This window comes from Talpa europaea (genome assembly GCF_964194135.1).
Source record: "Talpa europaea genome assembly, chromosome: 12".
Classification (NCBI taxonomy): Eukaryota; Metazoa; Chordata; class Mammalia; order Eulipotyphla; family Talpidae; genus Talpa; species Talpa europaea.
Genome location: NC_140079.1, coordinates 4218575 through 4231472, shown reverse-complemented (window position 1 = coordinate 4231472; position 12898 = coordinate 4218575). Strand labels below are relative to the sequence as shown.

The window sequence follows — 12898 nt, the reverse complement described above, 5'->3', positions numbered from 1 at the left end:
TCCACCTGGAGCGCCCCTTCTTTCAACCGCTACTTCTGGGATCTGTGACTGCCAGGAAAACTCCTGTACTGACATCTTTTTCTGGCTATTTCCCCAAACCCAAATGCTCTTCTCATGGATATACGGTTGCTAGGATTTTTTTTTTTAAAGATTTATTTATTTTTTATATATTGAAGAACTGGGGTTGGGCCAGAGGTGCAGGGGTGAGAGGACCCACCAGAGACAGAGTTGGGAGCTCGAAAATCCCATCTACTGAAATATTCTGCTGAGGGGAGCAGCTGGCAAACCAGGAGAGGACTGCTGTGCCATGTGGGTCAGCTCCCTGGCAGGGGACACAACTCAGCATATCATGGTCTTAGTGCTGAGACTTAACCCCTCCGGTTCCAGGAGGCCCTAAAGCTAGGAGTTTTCCATGTCAGGCTCACTGATTGCTCCCCATGATTACAACATTTGGATAACAAATTGGTCAAACGTATTTAAAAGAAAATCTCAGGATATACTGAAAGAAAATTTTGATAGGAAAAGGTTTGCATTAGATGTGGAATGGCTAACTATTTTTAGCATAAACAGAGGGTGAGTCATTACTAGCCTCGAAAATTTCAGGAAAGAGGCACGGGCTCTATCAGATGATATTTATTAACTGAATGTATTTAAAATAAAAATCACCCCATTTAAACTCTTTCTTGACTGCCCTGCTGTGGTTAAGTTGACATCACTTCTGTCTCCATCCCCCAGGCTCACCAGCGACCTGGCGCCAGGAAACCAAACCCACCCCACAGCCTTCACCCTCCTGGGGCTCTCAGAAGAGGCCTCGCTGCAGCCCCTCCTCTTCTGGGCATTCTTGTCCATGTACTTGGTCACGGTCACTGGGAATCTCCTCATCATCCTGGCCATCGTCACGGACCCCCACCTGCACACCCCCATGTACTTCTTCCTCGCCAACCTGTCCTTTGCCGACATCGGCTTCACCTCCACCACCGTCCCCAAGATGCTGCTCAACATCCAGACACAGAACAAAGCCATAACCTACGCGGGCTGTCTCAGCCAGGTGTTTTTCTTCTTACTCTTTGGAGGAGTGGACAACATCCTCCTGGCAGCCATGGCCTACGACCGGTTTGTGGCCATCTGCCATCCCCTGCACTACACGGTCATCATGAACCCCCAGTTCTGTGGCCTCCAGCTTCTTGCATGCTGGCTGTTAAGTCTTCTGGATTCTCTATTACACAGCCTAATGGTTTTGCGACTGTCCTTTTGCTCACAGCTGCAAATCCCTCACTTCTTCTGTGAACTGGACCAGGTGATCCAGCTTGCCTGTTCTGACACCTTCCTCAATGAGCTGGTGATATATTTAGCAACGGGGATCCTGGGGATCATTCCTCTCAGTGGCATCATTTTCTCTTACTCTAAGATTGTGTCCTCTGTTTTGAAAATCTCCTCAGCGAGCGGCAGGTACAAAGCCTTCTCCACCTGCGGGTCTCACCTCTCCGTGGTCTCCCTGTTCTACGGGACGGCGCTCGGCGTGTACCTCAGCTCTGCTGCTACCCACGACTCCAGGGACAGTGCAATCGCCTCGGTGATGTACGCGGTGGTCACCCCCATGCTGAACCCCTTCATCTACAGTCTCAGAAACAAGGACATAAAGCAGGCCCTGGTGAGGCTCTTCAGCAGAACAGCAGCCCCATCATGACAGGGCTGCTGTGCTCAGATTGTGTGGTCGGGAGCAGCAGGGCTCACAGTCCATGGACTAAGTCATGATCCTGCCATCAGTCAGAGATTATTATGCTTTGTCTTATTTACACAGGTTGACATTAGTTTTTTATACATTAAATAGTTTTCTGCATTTCCTTAATTATTTTAAAGTGGTCTGTGTACCGGCTTCAGTATTAAGAAAAGCATAGTATTCATAATTTTTTTTTTTTACTAAAATGTTTAAAACAGGAAGTTGTGTACTTACAAAATAATGGAAAGAAATGGAGAGAAATATGTACAACTATATAAAATTATGGATTTTCTGCAGAAAAATCCTGTCATATCAAAGTATGCATGAGTGTCCAGGACAAACGGTCACTGTCCCTCACTTTGATTAATTCCTTCCTTCATTTTCGTGTTTGTTGTTGTTGACCCATAATACTCCTGGTGATGTCATTTTGCTCAGGGCTTTGTGTTTCATTTTTTTCTTTCTCTAGAAGAACCCTTTCCAGCTTTTATTGTCAGGCAGGCAGACCCGATGGTGATCAACTCCATGGGCTTCTCTGTCTGGGGAAGCTTTTATTCACATTCATATTTGAATAATACTGCAGGGTGGAGTGTTCTTGTCAGGAAGCCCTTGTGTGTAGGATTATGAGCTCTTCCTTCCTCTCCTGTCCTGGAGGGTGACTGGGGAATAATGAGAACAGCCTCATTTGGATGCCTTTGCAAATTCACCATTTTTCAGGTCTCCTGAAAATTTTCTTTTTTCTGATTTTTTATACTTTACCAGTGGGGTGCCAGGTGCAGGTCATTTTCACGTTGTAATACGGTTGTCGTCTCTACTTCCGGACATTGATTCTCATTTCATTCTTTAGGTTTGGAAAATTCTCAGCTATGATTTTTCAGAATAGTTTCCCTCCTCCCATCTCCTTCATCTTCGGGGTTACCGACTGTTTCTTCCATTTGAGTCTAACATTTTTTGTAGTGTTTGTAGTGTTTCCTTATTTTCCTGTGTCTTTATTATTTCTCTCTGTTTTCCTTATTGGGTGATTTATACACTTGGATCTAAAATTTTTGAAGTTATTTTTGCTTGCCAATTAATTCTCTTGAAAACACTTTCCATATTTGTGTTCATTCACTGTCAGAGTGCTTTTTGTTCTCTTGACATTGTCCATCTCTTCGGTGAAGACTCTCTGGTTCTTTATCTTCTTTCTGAGGTCTCACAGCTGCCCGTCTGCCATGAGTCACCTCCCATAACTCAAGGGTGTATTTAATGTTGTTGCTCCACATCACTGAGACTCCTCTGCTTCTCTCTCCTGTATTTATGAGCCAGAACTTCTGTTCTGCTACTTTTTTTTCCTTCCTGTGCTCAGGTGTTCCTTGGTTTCTAAGTATTTATGTCACCTCATTTCCAGGTGTACAGCTGGGTCCTGTGGGTCTGTTTTGATTGTTTATCTTCTAGTTACCTTGGGGTGAAGTGGGCAGTGGGGAGTCTTGGACTTAAGTGCTGTCTTAGTTTGTTGAGAAGTGAACTCTGTCACCTCCACCTCCTTCCCCGCCCTCCTCAGAAGCTCTAATTGGTCTTCAGTTGTCTTCACCTCCCTCCTCACCCCCTTCCGCTCGTTCCTGCCATGGATTGGGTCTCCTGGTGACTGGAGCTGGGTCTAGTCCACAGGGTTCCATCTGTGGACTCAGCTGGCCTGGAATTGAAGGGGGCACCTATGTGGGCTGTGTGCCCACCGCTGTGGCCACAGGCAATGACCACAGGCAATGATCATGCCACAGCCACAAGCCCTGTTAGGGTTGCAAATGCTGAGGCGCCGGATTGCAAATGCTGCAAGTCTGTTTGATATGTTGCAAAGACGTGCTGTGTTCTCTGTCCGACCCATCTTTTCTCTGCTCTGGGATCCATAATGAAGCCATCTGGGCCCTGCCTGAAAACTCTGATCTCCCCACTCTGGTAGAGGCTGAAGATTTCCTTTCCTGTGCTGGTCACTGAGCTCATAGGGCCCCTGGCTAGAAGAGGAAACACTTATGTCATGTTGGTAGAAGGGAATCTTGTGCATCTGTTCTGGAAGCAGTATGGAAATTTCTCAAAAATTGAAGAACTTAAGTTCCCTGTTACCTAATTCTCTCACTGTGAATATTTAGCCGTAAAATACATGAGGGGGTGGGAATTGTACGGGGACTATAACCAAGATGAAAATGCATACATTGTGCAAAAGTGAAAAATGATGTAATAATATGTAAAAGAAAAAAATTTAAAAAAATGAAGACAATCACTATGACCCCCCCAAAAAAAATACATGCTAAAAACACTAATTCAACGAGGTGTGTGCCACCTATGTTTCCTGCAATGGTACTTAGTGTGGGATTAATAAACCAGGATTCAGTGGATGTTTTGATCAATAAATGCCTGTGGAAAGAGTTTTTATCACTTTAGGATGAGTTCCATTTATGTCCAGTTTTAGGGTGTTCAGTAGACATGGATGCTGCATCTACCTGAAACAAAAACCAGCTTAAAGGGGCAGGATATAAACACAAACAAAATCAGCTGCCTTCCTATACATGAACAGTGAGTTAGAAGAGGAAAAAATTAAGAAAAAGATCCCATTTACATTCACACAATAAAAATAAAAGTTAAATACCTAGTTAGTAAACTTAACAAAGGATGTGAAAGGCCTGTATTAAGAAAACTATAAGACTCTGTCAAAGACATAAAAATGACACAAAGAAATGGAAAGTTATTTCTTATGAATGGATTGGAAGAATCAATGTGGCCACAATGAACATCATCCACAAAGCAGCCTTTCAGAGTCAACACATCACTTGAAATTTTCAGTGGCACATTTTTAGTAATAAAACATACATTTCTGAACTTTAATATAACCACAAAAGACCCTGGATTGCACAGCAATTCTGACCAAAAAAGATGAAATGTCTCTATTACAATAGCAGACTTCAAACTATACTATAAAGTTACGATAATTAAAACAATACTGGATAAAGAGAATGGTCAGAAACTATAACAGACACAGAGACCAATGGGATAGAATCAAGACCCCAGCAATAAACCAGACATATAGGAACAGTTAATCTACAAATTTGAGCCCAGAACATACACCAGAGCAAGGAGCCTCTTCAGTAAATGGTATTGGGAAAACTGGGCACACACGCAGAAGAGTGAAACTAGATGATTCTCTCTCAAAACACCGAAAAATCAATTCAAAATGAATAAAACTTTGATGTACGGCCCAAAACTATAATACGCATGAGAAAACTTGGGGAAACGCTCTGCAATAAAAATTTCAGATGTGTTTGTGGATTCATCTCCAGTAGCAAGGGAAACAAAGGAGAATATAAATAACTGGGACTGTATCAACCAAAATGCTTCTGTACAGTAAAAGAAAACAGCAACCTAACAGGAAGACTGCACACATAAGGGGAGGTTATATCTGTACATCATAATTCTGACAATTAAAGAAACACAAAGTAACTGGGCTGTTCAGGTCCATCCTCTCCTGTTCCACACCCACAGAGACGTGTCAAGTCCAACGTGAGGTGCCCAGCTGGTCAGGGACATCTGGTGGACGGAGAGAGGCTGTTAGGCCAAGTCCAGCGTGCCATTAGATTGTCAGATGTAACATCGAGTCATTTCCCAGAACGTGCCTAACTTGCAAGGGGAACTGGAGCGGGGTGTGAGAACATCCCTGTTGAGTTGTGTGGCAACACCGTGGACATTAAGGACAGGAAAGTTAAGGAAAGTTGATTGTCTCCTAAAGAAGAATTTTCATACCGAGACGAGTCTGTCGCAGGTCACTACAAGCCCTTCCCTGGCTGCTAGAAACCAATCGGAGACCCTCACTTGGACATCCTTGTCATGCCTGCTCCTGGCTCCCCGGGGCTGTCACAGACCCTGCTCTGCTGTGTGTATGGGCAGATATAGAGTTTGCCCAGACAACCGCCGATGGGGATGAGGATGGTGCCCTGAGAGTACGGTGATGCCCCGTGATGGGAGTGATTTTGGTTGGAGCTGCCCCTGTACTGGCAGTGGTGCGGGGTGTTAGCCCTTCCCTGTGCTGCTAAGCAGGACACATGCCTACTCTGTGTGTTGGGGGGGGGGGGCGAGGAGGTGCACGGGCTTCAGAGTGAGTGTAGCAGTTACAAATATCTTCATTCTTTGGCCCTGCACATTTAGCTGGTTTTGAACACAGGCATTTCCTTCTGGAGATTCAAATATAAGGCTGCTGCAGTCACATCACAGTAAAATCAAAATAAAAAATTCCTATTTGCTTTTGCAAGAGTTCCACGCACTCAAGGAGCGTGGTGTCTAAGGTTTTATATAGAGGAACTCGGTTCTCTGCTGTGAGAGAGAAATAGCACAATTGGAAACATTGAGGGGTCTTGCCCCCAAAATATTTGTGCCGAGATGATTCACGACAAGTCAAGACGGTTCCTGGGGACACACATTTAGAAAACTGAACGCAGAGTGAGAATAAGGCGCTGGGTGGTTACAGCTCTGGAAGCTGCGGGAGTTCATGAAAAAGGAGTAACAAAAACTGGATGCACTTGACATCTAATCTAGTCTCTTGGGATCAGAGAATCATTAAGGAACTTTCCTTCTGTCCAGGCCAGTGTCCACAGGGAAATCATGAGCGCAGAGCCTGGAGCAGGAGAGTGAGGTGTGGCTAATGAGACCGCGTGGAGGGCGGTAAATACCCTGTCTCCCTCGGTCCCTCAGACTGTCCAACCCGGGCCCGGAGAGGACATGATTCCTGTCTGTGGAGCCCGACCTCTGCCCAGGCACCAGCCCTTGGCGCCCTCCTGAGATCCTGTCTGTGACACAGCCCAGATCCATCCTCAAGCGTCCAGGAGGGACTCAGACGCTACATGGAGACGCCCCCCTCACAGCCCCGACCCAGGTGAGTCTCAGAGCCCAGCAGGCACTTGGGACAGATCCAGGGAAAATGCAAACTGAGAAGTTCTGCCTCAGGTCACAGAGATCAAACCAGGCCCAGGGACAAGAGGTTCCCTTGATCTCTTGCTTACTGACTCGTCAATTTATAATTAATTGACTTAATTTGTGACTCAAAACTGCCCACTGCTCTCAACAATACAGAGATGGTGCTGACAGTGAAGAGACAGGAAGGAAAATCTGTTTGGTTAACACTGAAGGGGGAGTGGGAGGATTAACGTGGTTCCAGCAAAATTAGGACACAGCCAAGTAGGTTTGACATTAAGGCAGCAGGAAATTAAAGCATTAAATGTGATGGTGTTGGCACTGAGGGAGGGGCTCATTTTTAGGATGGGGTGAATGAGGAGGTGATCTGTGTTAGAAAGATCCAGACTAATGGGTGCGGATGGCCTCACAGGGCAGCTGAGGAGAGGAACAGTGTGTAGTGTTCCCTCATAGCAGGTGCTCACAGAAGGAATCCTTTTTCTTTAATGTCAGTTGGGGGAGACTAAAGAGTTTTACTTTACAACCACACTATTCCTGGCACATCTGCATAGTTTTCCTTGTTAGAATTTTGTTTTTTCAATTATAAATTGCACTCATTCCTATAATTTATTTACTTTTTTTTTATTCTGCATTTTTATTCTGGTTTGTGATTCAAATATTCAGACAGAATTGGAGTTTTGCAAAATAAGTGTTTTGCACTTAATTCTCCCACATATATACATAGGCTTTTGCACAAAATGTTTAAAAGTTTTCCATTTTGTGGGGGCCTCAGTCGATCTATTGTGTCTCACTATGCATTGAAAGAAAGGCTGTTTCTTCCATTTGTATTAGTAATAATAAATTACACACACTGTGTTCATGTCACATTTGTTTTCCCTCATTACTATGTCTCCTCACTTTTGTGATTTGATTTGTTGTATTTTCATTGAGATTTAATTGAATTGAAACAGTGTGAAAGTTGGAGAAAAACATGTTGATTTCATATACTTATATATTGCAATGTGATTACCCCTGGAGCACTAGCTGACACCTCCATCAATACACACAAGTAATATTTATTTTTGTCACAAAATTATTAGGAAATTATATCCTGATAACTTTGAATGTTGTAAGAAAATACTGTTGACTCTGTCACAATGGGGTAGATTCCAGAACCTTATTCACCCACCAGTTTCAAGTTTGTGTCCTCAAACAGCCTCTTGCAAATTCCCCAACCTGGTCCATGGAAGCTATTTAAGTCTGTTCTAGGACCACACACAGAAGTGATGTCCAGTGTTTGTAGTTCTCTGACTTGTGTCACGTAACACAGCATTCTTAGGTGCTCGGTTGTCAGAAAGGACAGGGTGTCCTTCCTTCTCTTGACTGGATATTATTTGATATTTTACTATATAGATTGTGCATTATACCAACACAATATCCTCTGTGTGTATTACACATTATATGTTTTACATAATCCATGTATATTCATTCAGACAATTAAGAGCAGTACTATATATATATATATATAGCACATGTATATTTTATATCTAATGTGTACACATTATTTTCTTTATTCATCTACTGATGACTCATGTTTTCTAAAATTTCAATTTCTAATTTTAATTTAATTTTAATTTTTTTTAATTTTTATTTATTTTTTAATTAAAAATTAAATATTAATTTTTAATTTTTCAAACAACAGGGATTTTAATGTCCTGTTTTCATTGCCTTTGTACATGTATGAACACATCATGGGGGCATCTATCTTTGATATTTTGAGGCGCCTCTGTTCTCTAATCCACTGTGCCTGAGCGATGTATTAGCCCCTGACAGCACCCCAGGGTTCGCTGCGCCCCACTCCCAGTGCTGACCTTTGGTCATCTCCCTGGGAGCTCTGTCAGCAGCTGTGGGGTGACAGCTCCTTGTTCGGATTTGCATTTCCCTGGTGAGTGACCCTGAGCTCCTCCTCATGTGCTTGCTGACCATCTAGGTGTCTCCTCTGGAAAACACATATTTAGGTGCTCTCTGGTATTTGCATAGGCAATGACTTCCTTATGACATGAAAAGCAGGAAGCAACATGTGGTGCTACATAAACTGAAAAGCTTCTGCATACAAGAGAGACGAAGGGTAGATGGGCAGCCAATTTGTTCCTAAAAACAGCCCCCACCTTCCCATCTCCTGGATCACATTCTTCTGTATTTAAATGACAATATCGATCTATTCCTCATGCATACTGGAATCTATTTTTGTTTCTCTAGGGAGAAATGAGAGCTTTGGATCTGCATTTTTCAGTGCTTTGGAAAAAGTGTCTATCTATTTTTTCATTTTCAACTCTGCCATTTTATGTTTTAGAGAGCCAGTGGATGTGATTAAGTTCTTGTTATATCTTTTCTTCACAACGTCTTAGATTTGTGCTCCATTGTGCTTAATGCATTCAATGCTGATCCCACTATATTTATCCAGGCTCTGTTTTTCTTACTATTCCATTCATTTTATGAATTACAATTCCTTGACATAGTTTCTATATGATGATCCCAAAATGAGAAAACTAGCTGGTGACCCAGCTCATGTGGATGTTATGTTATGCTAGAGAGGGTAGAGCACAAGGAAATAGAGTATGTGGGATATGATGGTCTCAGGAATAAACAACACGGAGGAAAGGGACAGACTGTTGTGGCACAAGCAGGATTTTATGGAATATTGTCTGGGGAGGCCACTGCTTGTTGGACAAGGAGCAAAACAAGGGCCACTTTATCTGTGTCAAAGAGAGATCAAAACCTAAAGCCCAAGGAAAACAAAAGAATCAATTCCACAGAAACAAAAACCAGAGAAGGGACAAACTCACTCACTCTGCATCATGTCACAGTGTGTGGTCACATAATGGGGAACAAGGACAAAAAACAACACTCAGATCAGGATCCCACTGTCAACCCCATCACAGGCGAGTGAAGTGACAGCGGGTCAGTCGGCCTGGGGGCCCTGGTGTCCAAGGAACTGTTCTCCACCCAGCCTGGCCCTTCAGTTGGGGCCTCACTCACATGGTCTCTCCCTCACTAGCAAGAACTGACTTTTAAATACTTCTCTCCTGTATGCAATGGATGCCAGATTCTTCTTACTGTGGCCTAAAGTAAGATCTGTCTTTTTCTCTGTGATGTAGCTTACCTACGACACACTCACATACACGCGTACACACAACTGAAGGAAGAGAACTGTAAATCAGTGTCCACGGTGTGTTCAGACAATGCACTCAGACATTTTCCTGCGGGCTTTACATGTTCTATTCTACTTCACTCATGCAAACCCAGGTCTGACCCACAAATGGAAGTGAAGCTCAGGATATGAAAATACCCCCTGTGTGTTCTCCACAAGAATTTTAGTATTTTCCTGTCTTCCTTTTCAGCTTGTCTTTATTTTTTGTGACACCATATTGTTTATACAGCTCATGCAATATGTATTTGTTTGGCTACTATTACCAACTAAACTAAGTCAGGGTGGGGTGTCAGAGTATAGTGAATACATTAATTTCTCACTAAATATCACTCATAGATTCTTGGAAACTAAAACTTTAAGTGAAATGATATATCACAAAACCAAATGAATCGTAAGCTGGGTGATATACACAAGAATTATATTTCCTATGGCAGATTTCTGTCAGAGACACATCACCAACTTCTCAATAAATAAAGACCCTGACATTTGTAGTATTAAACACTATTGATTTCACCATCTATTCATTTGTCTTCAAATCAGCATATTTCAGTCGGAATTGAAGGTAACTGGGGCCTGCCAAGGAGCAGACGGTGCAAAGGAACTGACCCTTACAGGATGCTGTTCAGATGCAGGGCAGTGGGCCACACTCACTGCTGGTGGGAGTGAAGCCTGGTCCAGCCCTTACAGAGAGCAGTGAGGACGACTCTCAAACAGTAGACATGGGTCTCCCACCATGACCCAGTAACTATACTCTCAGGCATTCATGCTAAAAATTCAAAAAACTAATTTGAAAGAAAACTTGCACACCCATGTTTATTGCAGCACTGTACATTATAGCTGAAACATCCTAACATATGAGTAGATCAAGAAGATGTAGTATATACACGCCGTGGATACTCCTCAGCAATCACAAAGATAAACTTATGCCATTTTGACGACATGGATGGAACTTGATATCATGGTGCTAAGTGAAATAAGTCACCAGAATGTTAAATATCCAATGGTGTGTCTGATATGTTGAATATAAAGTAACTAACAGAGGAAGACAAGGTTAGAAACTAACCCTTGACAGCTGACTACAGAGCTGAGACACCAAAGGGGGAGGTCAGGTGGGAGGAAGGAAAAGAACAAGGTGGGAAGGAAGCACAATGGTCAGGGGTGGTGGAATAGGGGTGAGGAGGTGTCGGCACACTATGGTGGCGATACCTGGTGGGGGCTCCCCAACACTACCTCAGTTACAAATTTTAAGTGAATAAATAAATAAAGATACAACAGTCAAGGTTCTTTGTGTTTAGGTATTTTCGGTGACTGTAGTGATTTCCAATTCTCAGCTCTGCCTCAATACACAGGACAAAATGCCCTAAATGTGGATCAGAAAGTGTGTTTGTGGCTAGAAGGGAAATGACCCTTATAACAGATAAAGAGAAGCACAGATTTGACATCTGTCCCAATGAAGCTGCCTTCTATTATCAAACAGTCAGAATTTAGATGAAATGTGAGGAAAAGAAATTATAGTTTAAGGAGGGATTAAATTATGGATAACTTATTTAAGAAACCATTCAGCTTTTTTTTTTTTTCCCTAAGATTTATTTATTTATATAGAAGAGCCAGGGTACAGCCAGAGGTGTAGGGGTGCGAAGACTCACCATTGAAAGAGTGAGGAACAAAACAGGCAGGCTGACGAAATACACTGCTGAGGGGAGCAGCAGGGGAGACAGGAGAGGCCTGCCGGGCCATGTGGGAATCTCTCTGGCCAGCCAGGAATCGAAGCCATGCTGCAGAGGCTGCAGACAGCTTCACAAAGCTGCCTTCAACCCACTACACCACCAGAGAGGCCCAAATTATGGAAAATTTATACATGTAATACATAATATTCACACTTAGGCACAGCACATGTAACAGTCTACCCATTAGAAGATCAGCACATGTACAATGTCATGCACAGGAACTTCACAAGAAAGCAGGATTTTGGGGCCTCCTGCTAACTCTCTAATCTCACCCCCAACCTGGAGTGTAACACAACTAATTCTGGGCTCTGTAACTATGCCACGTACACTCCTGTGGTGACATGTTTTTCTGGCTATTTCCCCAAACCCAAATGTACTTCTCATGCACATATTGTCGCCATATGATACGTCCTTCATAGATAAATCTGCTGCCTTCAATTTTTTTTTTCCAAAGTCTCCTGATTGGAAGAGATTATACAGCTCTCCTCTAGATTCTACCTCTCACCACACCTGCATTATTTTACTTAACAGTAATAATGACCATATGAAATATTATTTACTGAGACCACACACATATTAGAAGAAAACTGTTTGGGGCTAGCATTTTTCTTTTTTAAAAGAAAATATATTCATCTGCTATTTATGCACAGAACAACAGGGATGCAGGCCAGAGGTGCAGGGGGAGAGAAGATTCACCAGAGACAGAGTGGGGAGAAGGACAGGCAGTTCTACTCAAATACACTGCTGAGGGGAACAGTGGGAAAACAGGGGAGGTCTCCGGGGACATGTGGGTGAGCTCCCTGGCCGGGGATCAAACTCAGGCTGTCCTGGTGGTAGCTCTGAGTCTTAACCTCTAGGCCACCAGGGAGGCCCTAGAAGTAGGATTTTTCAGAATCAGTCTCACTGCTTTGTCTCCATGATTCCAACAATATTTGGATAATATAATTGGTCAAACACATTTAAAAATAACCACACAATATAGTCAAAGAAAATTTTGACTTGGAAAAATGTTTGCATTACAGGTAAGAATGGCTAATTATTCTCAGCATCAAGAGAAGGTGGGTCATGAACAGCCTTGAAAAGTTCAGGTAAAAGACAGCAGATCTATAACATCAAACTTATTAACTGCATGTATTTAAAACAAAATCACCCCATTTAAACTCATTCCGTGATTGCTCTGCTGTGGTGAAGTTGACATCACTTCTGTCTCCATCCCCCAGGCTCACCAGAGACCTGGCGCCAGGAAACCAAACCCACCCCACAGCGTTCACCCTCCTGGGGCTCTCAGAAGAGGCCTCGCTGCAGCCCCTCCTCTTCGGGGCATTCTTGGCC

At 43.2% G+C, this 12898-nt stretch overlaps 1 protein-coding gene across 1 annotated transcript; it reads left to right on the top strand.

The window, feature by feature from the left end:
- Nucleotides 1-766: 766 nt before the first annotated feature.
- On the top strand, nt 767-1687 carry LOC311180620 (olfactory receptor 7C1-like; the record flags this gene model as incomplete). Its single annotated transcript, XM_084248536.1, has 1 exon — nt 767-1687. Exon 1 carries the CDS (start codon nt 848-850, stop codon nt 1685-1687), a length of 840 nt encoding a protein of 279 aa, XP_084104662.1. The 5' UTR covers nt 767-847.
- Between the last annotated feature and the right edge of the window lie 11211 nt (nt 1688-12898).